Below are 27,741 nucleotides of genomic sequence, written 5' to 3'. Positions count from 1 at the left end.
TTAAACAGAATTACCATATCATCCAGCAATTTTACCTCTGGGTATACACCCAAAAGAATTGAAAGCAGGGTTTCAAAGAGCTATTTGTACAAACATTTTCTTTCTTTTTTTTTTTTTTTCCTGAGACGGAGTCTTGCTCTGTCACCCAGGCTATAGTGCAGTGGTGTGATCTCGGCTCACTGCAACCTCCCCCTTCTGGGTTCAATCAATTCTCTTGTCTCAGCCTACCAAGTAGCTGGGATTACAAGCACGTGCCACCACGTCCGGCTAATTTTTGTATTTTTAGTAGAGACAGGGTTTCACCATGTTGGTCAGGCTGGTTTCGAACTCCTGACCTCATGACCCACCCGCCTCGGCCTCCCGAAGTGCTGGGATTACAGGCGTGAGCCATCACGCCCAGCCTGTACAACCATCTTCACAGCAGCATTATTCACAATACCCAAAGGGTAGAAAAGTGTCCATTGATAGATGAATGAATAAGTAAAAATGAGGTCTATACATACAATGGAATATTATTTAGCCTTAATAAGGAGATTCTGACACACGCTACAACATAGATACATCCTGAGACATGTAAAGTAAAAAATCTAGCCACAAAAAGACAAATACTCTATGATTCTACTTACATGAGGTACCAAGAACAGTCAAATTCACAGAGACAAAGTAGAATGGCAGTTGCCAAGGGCTAGCGGGAGGAGGAACGAGAAGTTATGGTTTGATAGGTACAGAATTTCAGCTCTACAAGCTGAACAGAGTTCTGGAGAGTGGATGGTGGTGACAGTGCACAACAGTGTGAATATCCTTAATGCCATTGATCTGTACACTGAAAAATAGTTAAGTGGTAAATTTTGTTATGTGTATTTTACCACAATAAAAAGGAATAAGCAGGGGTGTCAGGGCCTGGCAGCAACCTAAGGCCAGAGACTGAGTATGCCTCGTTCACGCAGAACCTCCAGGGCCGAGCTTGGGGCCCCAGCACACTGTGGATGTGAGAACATTTGCAGAATGAAAGAACAGATGTGCTTGCTGTACAGCCGAAATCTACACCCTTGTTTATAGTCACTGCAATACTTACCAGGCTTTAGGCCCAGTGCTAAGCCCTTTCATGCATGATCTCATTGATCCTCAACAACAAGCCGGGCATGGTGGCTCACGCCTGTAATCCCAGCACTTTGGGAGGCTGAGGCTGGTGGATCACCTAAGGTCAGGAGTTCGAGACCAGCCTGGCCAACATGGTGAAACCCTGTCTCTACTAAAAATACAAAAATTAGCCAAGTATGGTGGCGCATGCCTGTAATCCCAGCTACTCGGGAGGCTGAGGCAGGAGAATCGCTTAGAACCCAGGAGGCAGAGGTTGCAGTGAGCCGAGATCACACCATTACACTCCAGCCTGGGTGACAGAGCGAGACTCGATCTCAAAAAAAACAAAAAATTAAGGCTGGGCACGGTGGCTCATGCCTGTAATCCCAGCACTTTGGGAGGCTGAGGTGGGCGGATCACCTGAGATCAGGAGTTCAAGACCAACCTGACCAACATGGAGAAACCCCATCTCTACTAAAAACACAAAATTACCCAGGCATGGTGGCGCATGCCTACAATCCCAGCTACTTGGGAAGCTGAGGCAGGACAATCGCTTGAACCTGGGAGGCGGAGGTTGCAGTGAGCAGAGATCACGCCATTGCACTCCAGCCTGGGCAACAAGAATGAAACTCTGCCTCAAAAAGAAAAAAAAAAAACATTTAAATTCTCTACAATAAAATGGGGGTACTATTTTTGTCCCCATTTTAAAGATTAGGTGATCAGATATAGTAGTCAGCAAGGGCCTCAGAGTCAGTTGGTCCCAGGAACTGGAGGCCAAGCTAACTACCACGCTACAGTCTCCAAAGTCGGCTTTGCTCACCCACAGGGCGTATGGCAAGGTCACCATGGAGGCTGGTCCTGACTCCTAGTGCCAACTTTGCCCCACCCCCATTCCCCTGGGCCCCACCCACACTCACCTACTCTCTGGGTATGAGGCACCGTGCGTGGCACCTGGGTGGAGGCCTGCCTGACACTGCTGATGTGGGCCGGGGGGCGCCGAGGCACAGCTGGTGGCCGGACCACTGAGGCACCTGGAGGGTATGCAGCTTGTGGTGCAGACACCACAGAGAGAGAAAAGTTGGATGGAGTGGTGGGAATAATCAGGGTGGCACACTGTGCCTAGAAGCTTCCAGGGCCACCAAGAGAATGGGAAGGGAAACTACAACATTCACAACAGAAATAGGAGTCAATTCACTTAGACCCAGAACTCCAGAGAGGGGGAGTGTAGGAATCTACAATTTCGAAGCCAGCTCGTGTCTACCTAGAGCCCCAAACTGCATAAGCACCAGGATCGTACACCTTAGTCCCTCAAGATAGTTTCAAGTGAGCGTGCATTTCACTCTTACAGAGGAGGGCCTTTGGTCAACAATATAGCCAGAGGAATTTCACCTTCTCAGCTTTGCAAGAATTTTCAGAGTCACAAATCAGAGGCATCTTTGGTGATGACTGCTGGTGGCTAGCTGCGTGTCTTCCATTGGCTCACCACTGTGCTTGGTACTTTACACACATCTCATTCAGGCCCATGCTCAGAAGAGGAAACTGAGGCTCAGAGAAGTGAAGTCACCCACCTTGGGAAGTGGCAGAGCCAGGTTTCATCCCTGTGTTATGACTGCCTCACGGGGCCCACACCAATAGGCCAGTCTGAGAGTGGAAGGGGCTGGGTCACTCACAGGAAGGTCTAGGTGGCTGGGACGTCCACCTGGGGGCAGGCTGGGTGGGTGTCACTGGGCCACAGCCATAGTATGCAGCCTGGGCTGGAGGCTGCATGGGAAAAGAAGACCCAGACTGAGGGGCTTGGCGGCAGGGTAGGTGAGAAGCTACACCTCCTCAGGAACACCATGGCAGGAACTCCACTGGCTCCTGCAGGGACTGGTGAGTCAAGACCCACAAGGCTGTAATGAAAGCTCGCTCCTTCCTCCCATCTCAGGATGTCCATTAGCCCTGAATCCTGCAGGGCAAAGATCTTAGATTTCAATCTTGGCTCCCTGTTAGCTAACCCAATGACCTGGATAAAAAGGGTGACATCTTACTCCAACTTGTGCAGCTTAAGCAACTGCTAAAAGGAGAGGAATGTTCTTACCGTGGTGGCCTTTAATGGGTGACATCTTTCTACTCCCTGTAAGTCCCACGAGGTCCTTTCCCAAACCATGCTCCTCAGAACATTAACATCCAGGGGAGATGTTAACAGGCATCCCACAAAAAAATGACCATCTAAGCTGGGGAAATGCTGGATAATCTGTGCCTGTTTTGGAGAGTCTCAGTAGATATTGGCATCTTAGGGTAGAACAGTGTAGACAGTAAAGAAATTTAGGGCCGATCATGGTGGCTCATGCCTGTAATCCCAGCACTTTGGGAGGTCAAGGAGGGCACATCACTTGAGGTCAGGAGTTCAAGACCAGCCTGGCCAACATGGTGAAACCCCGTCGCTACTAAAAATACAAAAAATTAGCTGAGTGTGGTGGCACGCACCTGTAATCCCAGCTACCCGGGAGGCTGAGGCACAAGAATCGCTTGAACCCAGGAGGAAGAGTTTGCAGCGAGCCAAGATGGTGTCACTGCACTCCATTCTGGGCAACAGAGCAAGACTGTCTCCAAAAAAAGAAAAATTTAATTTTTAAAAAAATGTAGGGCGGGGGACGGTGGCTTACTCCTGTAATGCCAGCACTTTGGGAGGCCAGGGCAGGAGAATTGCTTGAGCCCAGGAGTTTGAGACCAGCCTGGGCAACATGGCGAGACCCCTTCTTTAAAATAAACAAAAAAATTAGCTGGGCATGGTGGCACACACCTGTAGTCCCACCTACTCAGGAGGCTACAGTGGGAGGATCACTCAAGCCCAGGAATTCAAGGCTGCAGTGAGCCATGATCATGCCATTGCTCTCCAGCCTGGGTGACATGGAGACCCCGTGAAGGAAGGGAGGAAGGGAGGGAAGAAGGGAGGAAGGAAGGAAGGAGCCATGATCACGCCATTGCTCACCAGCCTGGGTGACATGGAGACCCCATGAAGGAAGGAAGGAAGGAAGGAAGGGAAGGAAGGGAAGGAAGGGAAGGAAGGAAAGGAAGGAAAGGAAGGAAAGGAAGGGAAGGAAGGGAAGGGAAGGAAGGGAAGGGAGGAAAGGAAGGAAAGGAAGGGAAGGAAGGGAAGGAAGGGAAGGGAAGGGAGGGAAGGGAGGAAAGGGAGGGAAGGGAGGGAAGGGAGGGAAGGGAGGGAAGGGAGGGAAGGGAGGGAAGGGAGGGAAGGGAGGGAAGGGAAGGGAGGGAAGGGAGGGAAGGGAGGGAAGGGAGGGAAGGGAGGGAAGGGAGGGAAGGGAAGGGAAGGGAGGGAAGGGAGGGAAGGGAGGGAAGGGAGGGAAGGGAGGGAAGGGAGGGAAGGGAAGGGAAGGGAAGGGAAGGGAGGGAAGGGAGGGAAGGGAGGGAAGGGAGGGAAGGGAGGGAAGGGAAGGGAAGGGAGGGAAGGGAGGGAAGGGAAGGGAAGGGAGGGAAGGGAGGGAAGGGAAGGGAAGGAAGGGAAGGAAGGGAAGGGAAGGAAGGGAAGGAAGGGAAGGAAGGGAAGGAAGGGAAGGAAGGGAAGGGAAGGAAGGGAAAGAAGGGAGGAAGGGAGGAAGGGAAGGAAGGGAAGGAAGGGAAGGGAAGGAAGGGAAGGAAGGGAGGAAGGGAGGAAGGAAGGAAGGAAAAATGTAGGTCTTGCTTAATGCAACATTTCCCAAACTTGCTGGATCATTAAGAGTCTTTTTCAGCACAACATTCATGAGCTTCTCTCACTGGGAAATGCCATTTGACTAACACGATCTCTCCCTTTTATAGAGAGGGAAACAAAGACTTCCTAATGAGTCCTCGGCAGAAGCAAGTTAGAAACCTCCATTTCCCTAGAATTCTAGTCTTCATGCTCTGCCTTGCTGGGGCAGGAGGGAAGGCTGTGGTGGGAGTTGCGGGCAGGCCGTCACCTGGGGCATGGCAGGCAGGAAGTAGCTGGAGGGCTGCTGAAAGGAGCCCAGGAGGGGGTTGCTCAGGGTCCGCATGGTGGAGAGGCGCTGCATGTACTGGTTGGTCAAGATGGCCTTCCGCTCCTCTTTGCGCTGGGCCAGTGCCACGTAGAGTGGCTTGGTGCCCACGATACGCCCGTTCATCTCTGTCACGGCCTTTGTCGCCTCTTCTGGGGAGGAAAAACACACAAAGCCAAACCCCTTGCTGTGGCCACCCTCTGTCATCACCTAAAAGCAAGACAAGACAAGAGCTGCTGGGGTGGGGAAGGAAGGCTCCTGGGGCTGCGCTGCCTCCCTCCTCCCCATGGGCTAAGCCCAGCACTGGGCAGGCCCGGGAGAAAGCTGTGATGGAGGGATGTAGCGTGCACCCCTGTTTACTAAGCTGTGTTCGAGGGATGTAGTGTGCACCCCCGTTTAGTGAGCTGTGATGGAGGGATGTAGCGTGCACCCCCATTTACTGAGGAGTGATGGAGGGATGTAGTGTGCACCCTGTTTACTCAGCTGTTTGAGGGATGCAGCACGCACCCCCATCTATGAGGCCTGCTGCATGCCAGATACTTTACATGTCTTCACACCTCACATGTACAACCTCCCGATGCGGGAGGCATCGCGGCTCCCACTTTACAGCCGGGATAAGAGAGACTCGAAAGAGTGACTTGTCTGGGGTCACTCAGCCTGCGGTTCATATGTTAGCCAGGACTCAACCCAACACATTGTTCTGGTAAGCTTCTACTGCCTCTGCTAAGTACCAAGCCAAGTTCTTTAGGAATTTGGGGAAGAGGTTCTTAGCCTTTTTGTTAAAATAACCTTTTTACTTTGGAGTAACTTTAGATTTACAAAAACAGTACAGAGGGTTGCTATATATCTTTTTTTTTTTTTTTTTTTTTGAGACGTAGTTTCACTCTGTCACCCAGGCTGGAGTGGAGTGGCACGATCTCGGCTAACTGCAACCTCAGCCTCCTGGGTTCAAGCAATTCTCCTGCCTTAGCCTCCTGGGTAGATGGGACTACAGGCGTGTGCCACCACACCTGGCTAATTTTTGTATTTTCAGTAGAGAGAGGGTTTCACCATGTTGGCCAGGCTGGTCTCAAACTCCTGACCTCAAGTGATCTGCCTGCCTCAGCCTCCCAAAGTGCTGGGATTACAGGCGTGAGCCACCATGCCTGGCCTGCTGTATATTGTTCACCCAGTTTACCCCAATGTGAACATGGTACATTTTTCAAAACTACAAAATTAACACTGGTGCAATGCTATTAACTATTTTATACCATTAGCTCCTATTAACTACAATGCTATTAACTGAACTCCAGACTTCACTGGAATTTCACTCTTTTTTCCCGTAATATTCTTTTTCTCTTCCAGGATCCAACCCACATGGCATTTAGGGTTTGTCTTTTTGTTTATTTGTTTGTTTTTTAAAGAGATGGGGTCTCACTCTGTCATCCAGGCTGGAGTGCAGTGGTATGATTATAGCTCACTGCAGCCTCAAACTCCCGGGCTCCAGGGATCCTCCTGCCTCAGCCTCCCAAGTAGTTAGGGCTATAGGTACATGCCACCACACCCAGCTAATTTTTTTTTTTAAGTTTGTAGAGATCAGCAATCACTATGTTGCCCAGGCTGGTCTCAAGAGATCCTCCTGCCTAGGTCTCCCAAGGTGCAGGGATTACAGGCAGGAGCCACCACACCTGGCCCTGGGTTTTTAACCTTTTTTTAGGGTGAAGACACCGGCCTGGCTCATACAGCCCATAAGGACTAGAGTTATTTTTAAAATCTTTTTTTTTTCCTTTTTTTTCTTTTCTTTTCTTTTTTTTTTTTTTTTTTTTTTTGAGTCAGGATCTCACTCTGTCACTCAGGCTGGAGTGCAGTGGTGCAATCTCAGCTCAACTGCAGCCTCAACCTCCCAGCCTCAAGTGATCCTCTCAACTCAGTCTCCCAAGTAGCTGGGACTGCAGACAAGCACCACCATGCCTAATTTTGTTCATTTTTTGTAAAGATGAGGTCTCATCCTGTTGCCCAGGCTGGGCTTGAACTCCTGGTGAGCCCATGCTCTTAATCAGTAATTTCGAAGCTGTACTCTGCTACCCTTCAGTAGAGGGGTCTTAACCTGAGAGTCCATGGATCCCCCTCAGGTAGGTCATGGATACAATTTAGGGGGAAATTGCATGGATTGGGGAAAAAGTGACATCTTTATTTTCATATTAGCATTTCCTTCTATTATGAATATGGGCAACAACAAAAAAATCCTGGCAGTATTAGCCATGAATTTGTCATGAAGAAAAAGAAAATATTTTCATATCACATTAATTATTGCTAATCTCGGCCGAGCGCAATGCCTTATGCCTGTAATCCCAGCACTTTGGGAGGCCAAGGTGGGCAGATCACCTGAGGTCAGGAGTTCGAGACCAGCCTGACCAACATGGTGAAACCCCATCTCTACTAAAAATATACAAAAATCAGCTGGTTATGGTGGCGGATGCCTGTAATCTCAGCTTCCCAGGAGGTTGAGGCAGAACCCAGGTTCTTGAACCTGGGAGGCAGAGGTTGTAGTGAGCCGAGATCATGCCACTGCGCTCCAGTCTGGGCGAAAGAGTGGGACTTTGTCTCAAAAAAATAAAAATAATAATAATAAAAGAAGCACATACTGCTTTCACTTTAGTATTTTGACCATTATATTTTTTCAGTATAATTTTTTTGTACACCTAAGAATCTTATTTTATGCATTTAAAAATATTCTTAGGGCCAGGTTTGGTGGCTCACGCCTATTTTTGGGAAGCTGAGGCGGAAGAATTGCTTGAGCCCAAGGGTTTGAGACCAGCCTGGGCAATATAAAAAATAATTAGCCAGGCATAGTGGTGCTCCTATAGTCTCAGCTACTTGGGAGGCTGAGACAGGAGATCACTTGAGGCCAGGAGTTGGAGGCTGCAGTGAGCTGTGATGGCACCACTGCATTCCAGCCTGGGCAATAGAGCGAGACTCTGTCTCAAAAAAGTTTTTACAAAATATTCTTAGAAGGGGTCCACAGGCTTCATCAGATAGCCAAAGGGCCGGGCACAGTGGCTCATGCCTGTAATCCTAGAACTTTGGGAGGCTGAGGCAGGTGGATCACCTGAGTTCAGGAGTTCGAGACCAGCCAGGCCAAAATAGTGAAACCCCGTCTCTACTAAAAATACAAAAAATTAGCTGGGCATGGTGAGAGGCGCCTGTAATCCCAGCTACTCAGGAGGCTGAAGCAGGAGAATCACTTGAACCCAGGAGGCAAAGGTTACAGTGAGCTAAGATTGCACCATTGTACTCCAGCCTGGGCAACAAGAGCAAAACTCCATCTCAAAATATATATATATATATTGTTAAGAACTTCTGGCAGTCGGTAGTTAATAATGATAAAATTTAGCAAAGCTAACACTTATGCAGAGCTTACCATGAACTTGATAGTGGTATAAGTATTTATATCCATTAATTCCTTTAATTTTCATAATTATTTTTATATAAAACAAAATATAGGCCAGATGCAGTGGCTCATGCCTATAATCCCAGCACTTTGGGAGGCTGAGGTAGGAGGACTGCTTGAGCCCAGGAGTTCAAGACAAGCCTGGACAACACAGCAAGACTCCCCATTTCTACCAAAAAAAAATTTTTTTTTAAATCAGCTGGGCATTGTGGCACATGCCTGTGGTCCCAGCTACTTAGGAGGCTCAGGTGGGAGGATCACTTGAGCCCAGGAGGCTGAGGTTGTGGCGTGCCATGATCACATCATGGCCCTCCAGCCTGGGCAACAGAATAAGAACCTGCCTCTAATAAAAAATAATAATAAACCAAAATATATAAAATTGCATAACATAGGCCAGGCGCAGTGGTTCACGCCTACAATCTCAGCACTTTGGGAGGCCAAGGCGGGCAGATCACCTGAGGTCAAGAGTTCAAGACCATCCTGGTTAACATGGTGAATCCTTGTCTTTACTAAAAATACAAACATTAGTAGGGCTTGGTGGCGGGCGCCTGTAATCCCAGCTACTCAGAAGGCTGAGGCAGGAGAATTGCTTGAACCTGGGAGGCAGAAGTTGTAGTGAGCCAAGATCGCGCCATTGCACTCCAGCCTGGGCGACAAGAAGGAAACTCTATCTCAAAATAAATAAATAAATAATTGTATTTTATATATATATATATATATGTAGGCTGGGCGTGGTGGCTCATGCTTGTAATTGCAGCACTTTGGGAGGCTGAGGCGGGTGGATCACTAGGTCAGGAGTTTGAGATCAGCCTGGCCAACACAGTGAAACCCCGTCTCTACTAAAAATACAAAAATTAGCTGGGCATGGTGGCAGGTGCTTGTAATCCCAGCTACTCAGGAGGCTGAGGGAGAAGAATCACTTGAACCCGGGAGGCGGAGGTTGTAGTGAGCCAAGATGGCGCCACTGCACTCTAGCCTGGGCAACAGAGCTAGACTCCATCACAAAAAAAAAAAATAGATATATTTATAATCCCCATTTTATACCGTTTGTCCTGTTAAAAAGATGGTCACCCCAGGTGTGCCTTAACTCTAAGCAATCCAAATTTACACATTTCCTTTGTTGGAGGAGTCCTCAAGAAGGTCCATCTCCTGAAGCTGTATGCAAGGTGTATGATGAATCATTACGACAATCACTTTTTCACTACTTATCGAATGCAGATGCTGTACATGCAGCCTCTTTAGTAGTTCTTAGGACACCTGGAGAGGTGAGAAATGTTGCTCTCACTTTATAGGTGAGTAAACAAGGTCTGAAAAGCAAAGCCACTTGCCTCAGATTCTACAGCTAGGTAATGGTAGGACTGGGGTTTACATTTAAACCTGATTAACTTTAAAATTCCCGCTTTCAACCATGTTTCTACATCAAATGTGTATGCATTTGCTTGGAAAGAGGACCTATAGCTTTTTATGATGTGTAATCAAATTTACTGATGCCTAATTTACATGTGCCACAGCCTTCTCTCGCATTTTTCAAAAGGATCTTAACCTAAAAGACAACCTTTTTTCCTCCGAACACGAGGCTCCCTGAAGGATGTTTACAACTGGACTCACTAGCCAAAAGAGAACTTCTAGACCACTTCCTCAGAACCCAACATCACATCATTCAGGCGGGTCCCCCCATCCTGTCACTCACACTGATCTCTTTGGAAAATTCCTCATTCCCACTCCAGCTCCCTACCTCCTCACAGCCAAGTCAAACACTGCTGCTACTGCCACTTCTTCCAGGCAGCCTTCCCTTCTGTTCCACTGAACTCCTGTAGCTCTGCCTCCCATACTGTCCCCCATCTTATAATCCATTTGAGTTAGTGACGGGCTGACTTCCTCACTAGACTATAAGCTACTCGAAAGCAAGGATCACATCTGATTTGCTCCTGTTTCCCACAGAGCCTGGTAAAACAGCAGGTATTTAAGTATAGAATGAATAAACACTGGATCATCTTAAAAATCATCTGGGCACTTTTTTTTTTTTTTTTTTGAGACGGAGTCTTGCTGTTGCCCAGGCTGGAGTGCAGTGGCACGATCTTGGCTCACTGCAAGCTCCGCCTCCTGGGTTCATGCCATTCTCCTGCCTCAGCCTCTGGAATAGCTGGGACTATAGGCATGTGCCACCATGCCCGGCTAATTTTTTGTATTTTTAGTAGAGATGGGGTTTCACCGTGTTAGCGAGGATGGTCTCGATCTCCTGACCTCATGATCTGCCCGCCTCAGCCTCCCAAAGTGCTGGGATTACAGGCGTGAGCCATATTGCCCAGCCTCTGGGAGCTTTAAAAAAAAAATAAAAAGCCCAGGCCCTACACCCCGGGGATCCACATTCTATGCCTGACTGAGGTGTGTGTATTTAAGAATTGCCCAGGGGGTTGTAATGAGAAGCCAGGGTCGGAAAGCCATCCAGTGAGCTCAGTGTCCTTATCTATAAGACAACATCTGCTAAAGCTCATAGAGCTGCTGATGGGCCAGTTGCCACATCTCAGGGGCCTAACAGGGTTGGGCACACAATTGGTGCTCCAGAAATAGGGAAGAACAAATGAAGAATGACGAAGTCCAGCCCTCTCACTTTCCAGATGGGAAAACGGAGGCCCAGGAGGGTAATGTCACTGGCAGAGGCCAGACAACAAAAGTCAATGGAAATACTAAGATATGAATTTCTGGAATCTGGCATACAGTAGGCACTCAATAAATGCCAAGGTGACAGTGAGCCCCAAGTCCAGCTGTGTGACTGGGACTATATTTCTACCCTCTTCCTCTCCAGCCCAGACAAGGCTGCAGATGGCTACAAGCTCCAACGGGGTCAGCAGAGCCCCAGAAGGGGTAGTCGGCACCAACCCCCTGAAGGCTGCTGGGCGAGAGGGTGGAGGGGTGGGGTTGTGGGGGGACGGTGGTGAGAGGATGGAGGGGAACGCTGTCTCCTGGAGGTGCCCCCAGTCCTCACCTTCGCACTGGTAATTACTCCATAGGGAGAGAACTCTTTCCTCAGTTTGTCGTCATCAATGGAGTCGTCCAGGTTCTTCACGTACAAGTTCACACCCTGGGATGGAAGGGAAACTGCTGGATGTCCCCTTCTCCTCCAAGCCCCAACTGCCTTGGGGAGATCAGGGGACTGACGCAGGCACAAGGGGCATGGGGAGCCCCACCAGCCCAGCCTCCTGCTCCCCGTCTCCCTCAGCACCCAGGTACCCCCATCCCTCAGCGTGCCCATCACATGCAAGCTGTAGCCCCCACATCCCGAATTCCCCTGCAGTTCTCACACATCCGCACTGGTCCCAGCCTCACCACAGCTATTCCCCATTTCACAGATGGGGCCCACGAGGATGTCCCAGGTCCCGTGGCATGCTGAGGTGCAGAGCATGCCCAAGCCAAGCTCTCCAGATGGTGGATGTCGGGCAGCAGGAGGCAGAGCTCCTCCCTGGCCGGCCCATGACCAGAACCCTAACACAGGCGAGCTGCCCCTCCATCCCCTGCCAGCCCAGGAACCTCGGGCACTTACTCATGTTGGTGCCAGGTGCCACTCTAAGCTTTCCCATACATTTTGATTTTTTTTTAAGACTTTTTTTTTTTTTTTTTTGAGATGGATTTTTGCTCTTGTTGCCTAGGCTGGAGTGCAATGGTGCAATCTCGGCTCAGTGCAACCTCTGCCTCGTGGGTTCAAGTGATTCTCCTGCCTCAGCCTCCCAAGTAGCTGGGATTACAGGCATGTGCAACCAGACCCAGCTAACTTTGTATTTTTTAGTAGAGACGGGTTTCTCCTTTCTCCATGTTGGTCAGGCCCGTCTTGAACTCCTGACCTCAGGTGATCTGCCCACCTCGGCCTCCCAAAGTGCTGGGATTGCAGGCGCGAGCCACCACGCCAGGCCACGTTTTGATTTTTAATCCTCACAACAACCCTGCGTGAAGGAAACTTTTATCCTTGTTTTACAGACAAAACTGAAACACAAAGAGGCTAAATAAGTTGCCCCAGATCATACAGTAGCTAAGTGGCAGAGACAGGACAACCCAGGCAGACTAACTTCAGAGTCTGTGCACCTCACTGTTGAGTGACAGCTGCCTCTAGCACCTTGACTTTTCTCCTTCCAGACCTCCCAAACACAACAGTGTATGAATGTACAAGAGAACAGAGACCACACAATTGTACACCATAGCATCCTGCTCTCGCAGATTACGTGATGAGTATTTTGTTCTGCGGGTATGAAAGCCCCTGGACACGCTGTATGTACATAAGAGGATGTATGTGTTTCTCAGCCTCAGATCTAGTGACATTTTGTGCCAGACAGTTCCTTGCTGTGGCATTGTCCTGGGCACTGTAGGATGCATGCCAGCATCCCTGGCCTCTACCCTGTGGATGACATTAGCACCCCACCACCCACACGACAATGAAAATTCTAGACATTGCCAAATGTCCCCCAGGAGGCAAAACTGCTCCTCACTGAGAACTACTGAGTATGTGTGCGTGTTTTGTGTGGATATGTATATTTATATGCCCCTCTCCATGAAGGATCTAGAACTTTTATGAAAAATCTTAGAGGGGGGCCAGGCGTGGTGGCTCACGCCTGTAATCCCAGAACTTTGGGAGGCCAAAGCGGGCAGATCAACTGAGGTCAGGAGTTCGAGACCAGCCTGACCAATATGATGAACTCTATCTCTATTAAAAATACAAAAATGAGGCCAGGCGCAGTGGCTCACACCTGTAATCCCAGCACTTTGGGAGGCTGAGGCAGGCGGATCACAAGGTCAGGAGTTCAAGACCAGCCTGGGCAACATGGTGAAACCCTGTCTCTACTAAAAATACAAAAATTTGCCCGGCATGGTGGCACGCACCTGTAATCCCAACTACTTGGGAGGCTGAGACTTTCTTGAACCCAGGAGTGAGAGGTTGCAGTGAACCAAGGTCGTGCCACTGCACTCCAGCCTGGGCGACAAGAGCAATACTCTGTCTCAAAAAATAAATAAATAAATAAAATCTTAGAGGGGTTCACTTCCCAATGAAGTTTTAAATTGCACTGATCCACAATATTCACTTTAATTATTAACTCCACATAATTCAAAGGCTGTCCAACATTCCAACTTCTGGATGTACCATATTTGGCCTGATTATTCTCAACCAGGAGTAGGATTTCCTCTAGGGGCATCTGGCAATATGCGGGGTACTTTGGTTGTCTGAGACTAGAGGATGCAACTGGGATTGAGTGGGCTGGGTGGGATGCTAACCAGTCCCACGTGAAGGATTATTCTAACCAAAAGGTCCCCAGCACCCCTACTAACCCCTATGATGGTTGGACAGTTGGGTTGTGCGCAGTTTCTCACTGTTATACATTAGGCAGTGGGGGCCATCCCATGCTCATTCAATTCCCGCCTTGAGCCGAGTGCCCAGAAGTAGGATCACTAGAAGAAACAGTCACCACTCAGGGCCCCCGACACACAGCTGCTCTCACACAGAAGTGGCTGCCACCAGGAAGCCTGACCTCACCTGGTAACGCCTCAGCCGGTCCTGCTTCATCTGCTCAAACCTGCGCTTCAGTTCATTCTGCCGCTCCACGCGCTTTTGGGCCCGGCCCGCGTACAGCAGCCGCCCGCTCACCTCCTTCCCGTTCATATGGACCACGGCCTGGGGAAAGGAGGAGGGAACATGCTTGGTAACCACTCAGATGTGGCCCTGGCCCAGGCTCATCTTCTGGATCTAGAGGGGCCACCTGCAAACCCGGCTGGCCACACTAGCTGAGAATAATCAGTACCAGGACAAAGGCCATTTAAGTATACCCACTTTGGCTCATGCCTGTAATCCCAGCACTTTGGGAGGCCGAGGGGGACGGATCATCTGAGGTCAGGAGTTCGAGACCAGCCTGACCAACATGGAGAAACCCCGTCTCTCCTAAAAATACAAAATTAGCCAGGCATGGAAGCACATGCCTGTAATCCCAGCTACTCGGGAGGCTGAGGCAGGAGAATCGCTTGAACCTGGGAGGTGGAGGTTGCGGTGAGCTGAGATTGCACCATTGCACTCCAGCCTGGGCAACAAGAGTGAAACTCCATCTCAAAAAAAAAAAAAAAAAATCGGACTGGGGCTGTATTTTAAGAAACAAAATTGATGGCCAGGCGCAGTGGCTCACACCTGGTAATCACAGCACTTTGGGAGGCCAAGGCGGTTGGATCACTTGAGGTCAGGAGTTCGAAACCAGCCTGGCCAACTTGGTGAAACCCCATCTCTACTAAAAATACAAAAATTAGCCAGGCATGGTGGCAGGTGCCTGTAATCCCAGCTACTTAGGAGGCTGAGGTGGGAGAATCCCTTGAAACTGGGAGGTGGAGGTTGCAGTGAGCTGAGATCACGCCACTGCACTCCAGCCTGGACGACAGAGAGACTCCATCTTAATAAAATAAAAATAAAAATAAAATTGAGATTTGCAAAGTTTCCCATATTTAAAATGTAAATATGGCCGGGCATGGTGGCTCACGCCTGTAATCCTAGCACTTTGGGAGGCCAAGGCGGGTGGATCACTTGAGGTCAGGAGTTCGATACCAGCCTGGCCAACATGGTGAAACCCCTTCTCTACTAGAAACACAAAAATTAGCCGGGCATGGTGGCGGGCGCCTGTAGTCCCAGCTACTCGGGAGGTTGAGGCAGGAGAATTACTTGAACCCAGGAGGCGGAGATTGCAATGAGCCGAGATCACGTCACTGCATTCCATCCTGGGTGACAGAGTGAGACTCTGTCTCAAAAATAAATAAAAAAAAATAAAATAAAATGTAAATATGTATATATTCCCATATTTTAAATGCGTATTACTAAGTGAAAGAAGCCAGTCTAGGTGACATAGTCTCTGTCCCAGAAAAGGCAAAACTATGGAGCAAGTAAAAAGATCATTGGTTGCCAGGGGTTAAGGGGCATGGAGGAATGAACAGATGGAGCACAGGGGATGTTTAGGGCACTGAAAGTAGTCTGCATGATACCATAATAGTGGATACATGTCATCATGCATTTGTCCAAACCCCTAGACTCTACACCAAAAGTAAATCCTAATGTAAACTTGGGACTGTGTGTGTTAATGATGTGTCAAAGTAAGTGAATCACTTGTAACAGATGTAACCCTTGGGAGCAGGACATTGATAATGGCAGAGGCTGTTCATGTGTGGGGGAATGGGGTATACAGAAAACCTCCATACCTTCCACTAAACGTTGTTCTGAACCTAAAACTACACTAAAAAAAGAACTTAAAGAACTTAACAAAATTTAGGTTCTAACTGCAACTACACATGGATAATTTGAACAAAGTAGCAAGCATAATTCTCTCATAATGGCATGACAGCATCATCAACATCTTTACTTTGAGTTGGATTTCAAAGCACAAAATAATCCTCTTTGCTAACTGTGAGAGCCTTTTTGTATGTGAAGATGGCATCTCGCCGTTTTGCCCAGCTGGTCTCGAACTGAACTCAAGTAGTCTTCCCACCCAGCCTCCCCAAGTGCTGGGATTACAAGCATGAGCCATCACATCTGGAGAGCTTTTAAAAAATTAGAGACAGGGTCTTGCTATGTTGCCCAGGCTGGACTCAAACCACTGGGCTCAAGGGGTCCTCCTGCCTCAGCCTCCCACGTAGGCTGAGACTACAGGTGCACACCACCACACCTGGTGGAAACTGATTTAAGTGGTCAGTTCATGAGTAAATATTTTTATATAATAATGACTTCTGCATCCCTACCTAAATACTCAGCTCTGCGGACATCAGGGCTTAGAAGTGACCAAAGAATGAAGCGCTTGGCCTTTGACCACAGGAAGGAAGGGCTTTGCCTGCACACAGGACTCTCCCACCCTCTTGGCTTAGGACAGGGAGGGACTTTCTTCCCCTCCACAGGCAGCTGGGACCCTCTTCTTAGTCCCAGCTCGGTCCCCCTGCTGCAGAACAGAGCCATGGGAAGGCTCCTACCTTCTGGGCTTCCTCATGCTTCTCAAAGTTGACAAAGCCAAAGCACCGCGAGTGGCCGCTGTTGTCCCTCATCACCTTCACACTCAGCATTTTCCCTGCAAAGGACCAACCTGGCTCAAAGGGGAGTCTGGGAAGTCCTCAGGAAACCCCAGGAGAGCCCCTCCTCCCTACCAGACTTTGGAAGGGAAGAGGAAAAACAGTGATCCCCCCGCTCCCTTGGGGACACACCCACCAAACTGGGAGAAGAGGTCCTGCAGGCCTTGCTCGTCCACATCCACCGGGAGGTTCTTCACGTAGATGTTGGTGAACTCCAGGGCCCGCGCCCCCAGCTCCGCCTCCCGCTCCCGTCGAGACTTGAAGTGGCCCACAAAGCTGTGGACATGACACACTGGCTGATGGCTGTGGACAGCTACCAGCCATCAGCCACCCCCATGCCAACTCCCGCTCAACTGCTGCCCTTCTCCAGGCTTACATATCCCTCATCAGGAAACTGGGCAGGACAATACTCCTTAGAACATCCCCAAGGCCCGGCTACCTCCAACAGCCAAGATATTATATTACGTTCCAGAGCTTGTCCCCAGCAGAAAGTTAAGAAGATTTCATTCTTGCGACAAATGCACACATAACTACTATTATATACCAGGCAGCTGAGAGCACAGAAGAATGAGCCTGGGAGTCAGACAGACAAGGGCTTGAATCCTCGCTCTGCAGTTGCCTAGCTGTGTGACCCTGGGCAAGCTACTTAACCTCTCTGAGCCTCAGAGTTCATTGCTGTAAAATTGGGACTCAAATTCTCATCATGGGGCTTTGCTTATTAACATGTATTGGGTGCACTGGGGAAGCAGGGGTAAGTGAATTAGACACAGTCAATGCTAGTGTTGCTATGGGGGGCATTGACTAAAATCACTTAAATACAAGATTAATTTTATTTTTATTTATTATGTTTTTGACACTGAGTTTCGCTCTATCGCCCAGGCTGGAGTACAGTGGTGCCATCTCAGCTCACTGCAAGCTCCGCCTCCTGGGTTCAAGCGATTCTCCTGCTTCACTCAGCGTCCCAAGTAGCTGGGATTACAGGCATGTGCCACCACGCATGGCTAATTTTTGTATTTTTGGTAGAGATGGAGTTTCACCATGTTGGCCAGGCTAGTCTCGAACTCCTGACCTCAGGTGATTCACCCACCTCTGCCTCCCAAAGTGCTGGGGTTACAGGTGTGAGCCACCACACCCAGTCACAAGATTAATTTTAAAAGTTCATTTCCAAGTTCACGTAAACACATCTAGGAAAGTACCTCAGATTTGAAAAAAATAAATAAATTCTGATGGTATCTATAGCACGTTTAGCACAAAATTGTACCAGGCACCAAAATTTGAAGAAAACTGAGTGGCAAAGATGAACTTGAGTAAATTGGAGCTAACGAAGAGCATTCTTCTGAGAACTGGGAAAAGCCCACCAAGATTTGTTTGACAGGTTGACTGGACCCTCCCCTGAGTAACCCTGGACAAAATGACTCTCAGTGCATCCCCCAGCTCAAAGCCACCTTCTCTCCATGGCCCTGACCATGGGGGCTGGCCCCTCAGATGAACAAAATCAAAATTCTGGGCAGGGAACAGCCAGAGGCAGATTCTCTCTATTATCTGCCTCTCCGTTTTCCCATCTGTGTAGTGGGGATGATATCGAAGTTAACAGCATGATGAGGGCAGGCTTAGCATATGCCTACTTTTCTTTCTGCCAAAATCTCATGAAACACAAAAGGTTTAAAGAAAAAGTCAGGCGCAGTAGCTCATGCCTGTAATCCCAGCATTTTAACACTTTAGGAGGCTGAGGCAGGAGGATCACTTGAACCCAAGAGTTCAAGACCAGCCTGGGCAACAAAGTGAGACCCCATCTCTGCAAAAAAAAAAAAAAAAAAAAAATCAAAAAATTAGCCAGGTATGGTGGCATGTGGTCACCTGTGGTCCCAGCTACAAAGGAGGCTGAGACAGGAGGATTACTTGAGCCAAGGAGGTCAAGGCTGCAGTGAGCTGTGTTCATGCCACTGCACTTCAGCCTGGGCTACATAGCAAGACCCTGTCACACACACATACACCCCATACTGAGAAGGCTGGAAAACAGATGAAAACACTGAGTCCATTGATGACATGACCATTAGCCAGTCCCTCTAGAGTTTTAAAATCACCACTTCCTTTACCATACTCTAATGCAGATCATCAGCTCCATCTTTATGTGAGGAAAGAGTCCCTGAGAGGTTGAGCAGCTGCTCCGGGCTCACACTTCTAGGAGGGCTGCCTGCCGCTCAAGTGCCTGGTGCCCATTAGCAGCTTGAGGGTAGCATCGATTCCTAGTCGGTGGTGCCATGCTTCTGTCCCTGCAGCCTCCGCCCCTCCCTCGGGCCCAGCCACTCACACTTTGCGGTCATTCAGCAGCATCCCATTCATGGTGTTGATGGCCTGCTGTGCGGCCTCATGGGTCTCAAAATGGACAAAGCCGAAACCCCGGGAGCCATGCTCGTCACACGCCACCTGGGCCACAGGGAGGAAGGACAGGAAGAGTACTGACAGAGGGTTCAGGTAGAAAGGAATGGCAAAGGTGATCATGACCAGTCTCTGCATGCCTGCTGTGCATGGAAAAGGCTATCCTGCATGTTAGGGATGGGGTATGGAAGCTCAGAGAGTGCCACCACTCAAGTTAACGGATTAAGGAAGGCTGGGTGCAGTGGCTCATGCCTGTAATCCCAGCACTTTGGGAGGCCGAGGTGGGCATATCACTTGAGGTCAGGAGTTCGAGACCAGCCTGGACGACATGGTGCAACCCTGTCTCTATTAAAAATACAAAAAATTAGCCGGATGTGGTGGCGGGTGCCTGTAATCCCAGCTACTCAGGAGGCTGAGGCAGGGGAATTGCTTGAATCCAGGAGGCGGAGGTTGCAGTGAGCTGATATTGCACCACTGAACTCCATCCTGGGTGACAGAGTGAGACTCTGTGTCAAAAAAATAAAAACAGAAAAGAAAAAAACAGATTTAAGAGGAAGAACGAAATGAACACAGGTTTCATCTATACTGCATACTGGCTTTTAATTGTCTTCCTAAGGCAATGGGCAAAAGGGTTAGATTCAAACCCCCATATCCGCATCCTTGTTTCTATCAGCAAACTAGAAACAACCTGGGTATTCATCAAGGGGGAGCCTCGATCGTACACCAGTCTACTGTATGTGCACAGTTGAAGAGAATGTGGTAGGTTACATGGCTGACAGTCTTGTTAAGTGAAAAAAAAAAATCCATTCAGGCTAAAGTAGGCATCTACACATTGGAAATTTTGAAAAAGACACATAAAATGTATTCATATTACTTTTGGGGACTAGGGCTGAAAGAAATGGGGCCTTCTTTTTCACTTTCTTCCCTTCCACATTGTTTAAACTTTGCCAATACATGAATTACTGCAACAACAAACTCATTTCAATTTTTTTTTTTTTTTTTTGAGATAGAGTTTCACTCTTGTTGCCCAGGCTGGAGTGCAATGGCGCAATCTTGGCTCCCTGCAACCCCCGCCTCCCAGGTTCAAGCGATTCTCCTGCCTCAGACTCCCGAGTAGCTGAGATTACAGGTGCATGCTACCATGCCTGGCTAGTTTTTTGTATTTTTAGTAGAGATGGAGTTTCACCATGTTGGCTAGGCTGGTCCTGGACTCCTGACCTCAGGTGATCCACCCACCCGGGCCTCCCAAAGTGCTGGGATTAGGAGCATGAGCCACTGCACCCAGCCTCAATTTTTTTTAAAGATGCACAATATCCTATTCCCATTCTGTAACCCTCCTGACTCAGGCCAGCAGGACAGAACTTGAGAACAAGGAAAGACCTTCTAGTTCACATAGCCCCCATCCCTCCTGTTGAACTCGCAGAAAGACCACTAACCCCCACTTCAAGGTGACTGTGGCTCCACTCATCCCTGTGGCTACAGGCTCAGCTCAGCTAGTGGCATTTTCTGCCTGGATGACAAGCACTGCCTCCCAGCCTAGCTTGCACACTACCACTGGGATGCTCTTTCTAAAATGTAATTCTGACCACATCCCTTCAATCTCTAGTAGCTTCTATCCACAGAACTATATCAACTTGGCATTTGAGGCTCCCCAGTGGGTGCTGCACAACAGATCTTGCTTCCAAACCCATGCCTTGCACATACCCCTCCACCTCTCATCCTGAAACAGGGTCCTTCCACTTTCAACTCAAGCCTCAGCTTGGCCATTCGGATTTAACCACGCTGATTGGGTCCCCACTGTGGGTCAAGAACCTGCTAAGGGCATTACATACTTCCCTTGTTATCTATGCCAGGAGAATCCTTCCAGGCATTTCTTAACCTCTGAGCCCCAGAGGGAAAATGAGAATAAATGACTTGTCCAAGGTCAGCCAACAGAAGTAATTCTTTGGTTGTTACAGTTATCACTTAGAAGCTTAACAGTACGCCAGGTACCCTTTTAAGGAGTATACATGTATGCAGAAAACCTAACACACAGAAAGTACATGATAAATCTGCCATTATTATTGTGAAGAACTTAATACACAGTTAAGAGTCTCTTTCTTCCTTTGCTCCTCAAAGACAGGAAACAGCCCCGTCTCTCTGTCACAGATAACCCTTAGTGCATTACTACATCTCCTCAAGTCTACCTGCTCCTCTGAGCCACAGGGATAGCCTCTTATTGACCGGGAATTTGAGAGCCCTCATTGAGAACTTAAGGATTATGCTTGGCACACAGTAGCACTTGATAAAAGTTCTGACATGCCAGGTGCAGTGGCTCACGCCTGTAATCCCAGCTCTTTGGGAGACTGAGGCGGGCGGATCACAAGGTCAGGAGATCGAGACCATCCTGGCTAACATGGTGAAACCCCGTCTCTACTAAAAATACAAAAAAAATTAGCTGGGCGTGGTGGCAGGCACCTGTAGTCCCAGCTACTCAGGAGGCTGAGGCAGGAGAATGGCGTGAACCTGGGAGGAGGAGGTTGCAGTGAGCTGAGATCGCGCCACTGCACTCCAGCCTGGGCAACAGAGTGAGACTCCGTCTCAAAAAAAAAAAAAAAAAAAAAAAAAAAAAAAGTTCTGACACATAGGCTACAAAAACTGTCCCCATCCTCCCTAGAATAGCAGACACTCCAAAGGCTACGGGGTAACTGATCAACTATCCTTATAAAATCTAGAGACAGAACACCCAGGTTTAAGCCCTCTGTTCCAGACATACTGACCTGCTATATGGCCGCTGAGCCTCAACATCCTCATATAAAAAGTCAGAGAAATAATCAGAATCCTTCTCAAACGACATACCTCCACTGGCTCAACATATATTTATTGAGCACCTAATATGTGTCACATCTTATTCTAAGTATTGGGATACAATAATGACTAAGAACAAGATCACTGATGGAACTTACATCTAATGTAAGACAATCTTAAAAACAAGATTTAATTAATTGCCTTGATGGCCCCAATTAATGGCCTTCCTGTAGCCACACCCTTCATCCTATAATTTCTACTCCCCTCTCATTCTGAATGTGGGCTGGTCTTGTGACTTGCTTTGGTCAATAGAATGTAGTGAAAGAGGCCAGGTGCGGTGGCTCATGGCTGTAATCCCAGCATTTTGGGAGGTCAGGAGTTCAAGACCAGCCTGGCCAACACGGTGAAACCCACCCTGTCTCCACTAAAAATACAAAAATTATCCAGGCATGGTGGCTCGCACCTGTAATCCCAGCTACTCGGGAGGCTGAGGCAGGAGAATCGTTTGAACTCAGGAGGCTTGAACCCAGGAAGTTGCAGTAAGCTGAGATCATGCCACTGTACTCCAGCTTGGGCAACAGAGTGAGACTGCATCTCAATTAAAAAAAAAAAAAACGTAGTGGAAGTGATGGTTCCAGTTCTGCATTTAGTTCTCAAGAGGCCTGGTGTGCTTCCACTCTTGTCTTCTGAGCCCCTGCCATTGCCATGAGAATACCATGAGAATAGCCTGGACTAGCCTACTGGAGGACAAAAGGCCATAGGGAGGAGAGCCGAGATGTTCCAGCTGACAGCCAGTTGCTCCCTCATATACCCAGCGAGAGCTCCCACTCAGCTTTCAGTGGGCATAGGAGGGAACCCAGCCAAGACCAGAACTGCCCAGCTGAACTTTGCCCATTGCCAACTGTGGAATTATTAGCTAAATAAATGATTGTTGTTGACGGCCACTAAATTTGAAGGTGGTTACACAGCGAGAGCTGACTAATACACAGGTAATGTCTGATCATTCACAGAAGATGAAACTGAAAGAACGGCTATCATTCAGGTGCTTGCTGTACCTGAAACTTGACTGAAAGGACCTTGTAAACTGTAAAGTGAGGTGTTGCTTGTCACCCCTCTACCAGGCAGGTAGTTGACACCGATCCACCCAAAGACGTACACCCTTCATCCTCTACCTTGCAAGAGAGGATGTTCCCAAAGGTGGAGAAGGTATCATATAAAGCCTTGTTGTCAATGGAGTCCTCCAGGTTCTTGATGAAGATGTTGCCCACACCTGACTTGCGAAGTCCTGGGTCTCGCTGGGACCACATGATGCGAATAGGCTGGCCTTTGAGCATCTCAAAGTTCATTGTGTCCAGTGCCCGCTCCGCTGGACAGAAGGAAGAGGAGAGAAATTAGCAAGTTAAGGGAATTTTCTTACCTTGATCACCCACCCCTCGAGGTGCTTAACTGGGAGCCAATAAAGAGAAAGTCATTGTCTGGGTCCCAGACAATAAGCCAAGATAAGAGCCCAAATAACCGAGATAAGAGCCCAAAGGCTCAGGAAGGATAAGCTGAGAATTAGCGTGTATGGTGCTCCCCCAACCTTCCAGTTATGATCTCATTCAACCAACTCCCTGCAGCCACATGAGCATGGATTCCTGCCCCTCATTTTACAGATGGGAAAACTGAGAATAAGAAACATGAAAGGTCTGTGGCAGTGTCAGGTCTATTCTGGCTTCTAAAGTACACTGAGTGGATAACAATGTCCATATGACAAGGGGTGGCAGCACTTTGAGGAAATTAAAACTCAGAGGTGCTGCAGGGCAGAGCTGAGGTTAGATCTCAAGCAGTCCGGCTCTGGGGAAAGTGGACATTACTTCTCTGAGCCTGTTCCTCACCTGTAAAGGGGGAATGATGATAATATTACCTACTTTTCCACACCTAACAAAGGGAGATACTACCAACTACCAGGTTGTTGGAGGGACTGAAAAATAAAGAAGGTATGTAAAAGTGCCTTGTTTGTAACTTTGTGCCTGACACAAAATAATGTCTCAAAACAGCAGCCGATGCCCAGCCTCCGGCCACTGCTGCAGCCTGTGTCCCTCCTGGGTGATACACGTGACCTGTTTCAGGGAGTCTGCTAGTGCAGAGACATGGAAGGGGGCTGTGGGGAACACAGTGGAGCAAGTTTCAGGAAGCCCGGATTCTCCACCTAGTCTTATCATAAATACCTGGGGCAAAACCCTTCTCTCTGCAGCACGGTTTCCATGCATGAGGTGGGGCAAAAAGGCCGAGTCCCACTTCATTCACAGGGCTTGGAGGAAGATGGGAAGAGGCAGGAGGTGGAGCAAAGCAGAACAAAGAGAAAAGTGCCCAGGAATCCGGCTCAGTAAGGGGCAGGGAACAGCCCCGGCGGAACAACCCCTTCCCCAGCAAACCATCCACTCAGGCAACCACCCGGTCCACCCAGGCGACCTGGCGCAAGGGATCCCTCTAGTGGACCCCGGCCATTTTTTGGGTGAGTTTTCTGGAGTCTTACGTCAGAATGTTAAAGCCACTATTTTCGTTGTTGTTTCTTTTTTGTTTTTTGTTTTGTTTTGTGTTGAGATGGAGTCTCGCTCTGTTGCCAGGGCTGGAGTGCAATGGCGCAGTCTCGGCTCACTGCAACCTCTGCCTCCCGGATTCAAGCGATTCTCGTGCCTCAGCCTCCCCAGCAGTTGGGATTACAGGCGTCCGCCATCATGCCTAGCTATTTTTTGTATTTTTAGTAGAGACAGGGTTTCGCTATGTTGGCCAGGCTGGTCTCGAACTCCTGACCTCAAGTGATCTGCCCACCTCGGCCTCCTAAGGTGCTGGGATTACAGGCGTGAGCCACTGCGCCTGGCCTTATTTATTTATTTATTTATTTTAGGTTACCACTTAAGAGCGTTTACGAGGTAACAAGCAGTTACCATTCTTTATGCATAGACAGCAGTTCTCCATTCTTTATGTTATCGGAGAATACGCCTTAGCCCCATTTTGCAGATGAAAAGGTGCAGAGGGTGAAGGCTTGCCCAAGCTCACTCATCCTCTCCACTCTCAACAGAAGTGCAGGCAAACTCATCCGACAAGCTCTAATCAATGCTATCAGCTCTGAGAAAGCGGCCTTGCGGCCTGGAGGCAGCGGTTTTTCAGAGCCCGTGCAGGTAGAGGCGCCCAGTGTGGATCTCACGTCGCTCTGGGAAAGGCCTGAGCCCAAGGCTGGGTTCTCCTGCCTCCCCCGCTCACCAGCTGTGTTGCCTTGGGCATCTTCCTCACCAGGTGCTTTGAATCTCTCATCCTCACAAGCACTCTATAAGGCAGCTAGGACCCCCATTTTCCAGACACGCATCTGAAGCTCAGAATGGTCGAGTAACTTGCCCAGTCACACAGCTGCTGGGCTTCTATCCCTGGTCCGCCTGACCCCCACCATCCCCTCCACAAAGCCTGTATCTGTTTTCACTCGACTCTAATCTCTCTCCTCTGTAGAGGAATAGCAGTAAACCACACTAATTACCAATTCCCGTCTCAGGGGCCAGGCCTCTGCCAACGCCCTGTTATCTTTGAGCCTCAGTTTCCCCGGCTGCAAAGCGTAAGATGAAAGCGCAAGCGGCCCAGTTCCGGCTTCTGTCTGTCCGCCTGCTTGTTCGTCGGTCCTTCCCCTCCCGCCCCATCCCCGGGGCTCACCGTCCGCGGGCTGCTGGAAGTTGATGTAGGCGTAGCCCAGCGAGCGCCGGGTGGCTACATCGCGGCACACGCGGATGGACAGGATGGGGCCGGCGGGAGAGAACTTCTCATAGAGCATGGCCTCGGTCACGTCGGGGTGCAGATCGCCCACGTAAAGCGAGGCAAGCGGGTAGCCAGAACCGCTGGCGTTCATGGTGGGCAGGGGACCGGGACTGCGGGGCAAGCAGGAGCCGGGTCACCCAGCGACCCCGCGCTCACCCGGGCGGAAGCCCTCCTTCCTGGGCGCGGGCCCGCCCCTTCCCTTTACCGCCCCCGCGTCCCTGCGCACCAATCGTGGGCGCGCTCGGACGCCCCTCCCCGGGATCCCTCCTGGGCCCACACCCCACCTGCGAGCACTTGGGGATCTAAAAGCTACAGGTGGGGACACCTCTGACCCCGCCCTGGGAGGCGGAAAAAGCCTTCAACCTGGCCTTGAGCAGGGCTGCGGGGACTTGAGTGGAGCTCTCAAAACCCCCAGCTCTTTTGAAAGGGCCGAGGACTGGGACGGAAAGGACGCAGGGGATTGAGTTCTAACCCCGGAATAGAGATGATCATCTTTCTGAACCCGTTTCCCTTCTCTGTAAAATGGGAATGATTCCCTCCTGACAAGAATGAACTGAGACCCAAACCGCGCCTTTTGCGTTTCACACACAAACGGAATTCCGAACAGGCCACTGTTTCAAAGCTTGTGTAGAGAATTTTACCCTGCTCCATTGAAGATGTCTTCCTCCAGAGAGCCTGATCCAGTCCCACCGTTTCGCACCAAGGATGGAAACGGCTTTGAGACGTGAGAACTGGAGACCACTAAGGCCTTTCTTGGTACTGGCTCATATTACCAAGACCCCTTTTCCTGGGATATTCCCTGTCTCTCTGCTAAGCCATTACACATCCATTACACCAGGGAGGTTCACTGAGTTACTTGTGGCTCAGCCTAAATGCGGACAATTGGGAACTAATAGCAGAGCAAGACCTAAACAGAGCAAGACTGTGAATCTGAGCTTGCAGCGTCCATCTGTGGTATAGGGACATTAAAAACAACACAAAAACAAAACTACTCCACTGAGCACCAATACTTCCCTTTTCCTCTGATAGGACTTTCCTGGTCTCACTGATCCAACAGAGCAGGTAGGCCCCCACTGACTTTTGGTTGAGTGTGGCTTCAACAGGTGGAACAGCTCCTAAACTAGGGACAGAAGGTGCCCATCTGGCTGTCCAGCCTCAGAGTAGCAAGGAAGCACTAATTCTAATCTTGGGCTAAAAAAAGACCCCTCTATCCTGATTTTTTTCTCTCCTTGTGGTAATGTGGATGTTTTCAGAAGGGGCAAATCCTGTGAGGAACCAGCTCTGCAGGCCACCATACAGTGTGAGGACAGGTGAGACGCCAGCTTGGTGATGACCACGCCTTATGCAACCATAGGTTACCTATTTCACTGGCTTGGTTGTATCTCAGGGTTAAAAAATGGGGAAGGGATGGTGGGCTTGAATACAATGCAAAATTAACTGTCCATACCAAATCTTAGAAGTCACTAAAGAGGACCCAATACCTGCATGGTTTGTTGTGGAAGGTAGAGAGGTATCAAATAACGGGTGGAAAGAGGCTGTTTAATTAATGGTAATTTCTTCCCCTGGCTAACACCTTGACTTCTGGTCCTAAATAATGAAATAAAACTGTTTGCCTATTTTTAAAGAAAACAGAGTTAAAAATAAGTGTGATCAGAATAGTTAGCTAGGTCTGGTAGCAACAGAGATGGTGGTGACACATCAATTCACAGGCAACTAACTGATAAAATTTTTATTTCACTTTTGAATTTTTACACTTTTCCTGATTATTCTGTGTAAGGTGAAACTAGAACTGTTTAAAAGACATACACAAATCTAGTACATCAATAACCGGGGATTTTTCTTTTTTGCTATACTATTTTCACAACCACGGGTGTGCTTGCTAGGCAATATAACCATCACAGAAGCAAACGTTAGGCAGAATACTGGTAAGAAAAAACAAAGCAAGAAAAGAGCTACCAGATATACAGACAGGCTTGGTTCCACATTCACTACTGCATTTTCAAGCGCCAAGTATTAACTGCACATTTTTGTTCAGCTAGAAAGGAGGGATTTTTTTTTGTTTTTTTCTTTTTTTTTGGTTTGTTTTAAATCAGTGCATAAATTTTTCTTTTCTCATTTCAGCAGATGGACAAACAGATGGACTCTACAGCTAAGTGGAATATCAAAGGTAGAGGGGTGATTCTGTGAGACTGATAGGCCTGACTATTCTCA

General features: G+C 48.8%; 1 protein-coding gene across 3 annotated transcripts in view; it reads right to left on the bottom strand.

The window, feature by feature from the left end:
• PABPC1L (poly(A) binding protein cytoplasmic 1 like) overlaps positions 1-25,730 on the bottom strand; it is a 29,789-nt gene extending 4,059 nt beyond the window's left edge. Inside the window, exons 1-10 of one of the 3 annotated variants that reach the window (XM_031004880.3) lie at positions 25,429-25,712; positions 22,917-23,110; positions 18,890-19,005; positions 16,715-16,854; positions 16,483-16,577; positions 14,027-14,164; positions 11,495-11,590; positions 5,022-5,288; positions 2,751-2,841; positions 1,998-2,126 (exon numbers count right to left, since the gene is read on the bottom strand). In XM_031004880.3, the coding sequence (XP_030860740.1) occupies positions 1,998-2,126; positions 2,751-2,841; positions 5,022-5,288; positions 11,495-11,590; positions 14,027-14,164; positions 16,483-16,577; positions 16,715-16,854; positions 18,890-19,005; positions 22,917-23,110; positions 25,429-25,621 (1,459 nt within the window). In that variant the 5' untranslated portion in view covers positions 25,622-25,712. Of the gene's footprint in view, positions 1-1,997; positions 2,127-2,750; positions 2,842-5,021; positions 5,289-11,494; positions 11,591-14,026; positions 14,165-16,482; positions 16,578-16,714; positions 16,855-18,889; positions 19,006-22,916; positions 23,111-25,428 lie in introns of those variants that run through there. The other 2 variants (XM_055373050.2, XM_055373051.2) reach the window with 2 other exon arrangements.
• Between the last annotated feature and the right edge of the window lie 2,011 nt (positions 25,731-27,741).

This window comes from Gorilla gorilla, chromosome 21, assembly GCF_029281585.2.
Source record: "Gorilla gorilla gorilla isolate KB3781 chromosome 21, NHGRI_mGorGor1-v2.1_pri, whole genome shotgun sequence".
NCBI classification, from domain to species: Eukaryota; Metazoa; Chordata; class Mammalia; order Primates; family Hominidae; genus Gorilla; species Gorilla gorilla.
The sequence above is the reverse complement of the archived record's forward strand: the minus strand, read 5'-3'. Positions and strand labels throughout refer to the sequence as shown.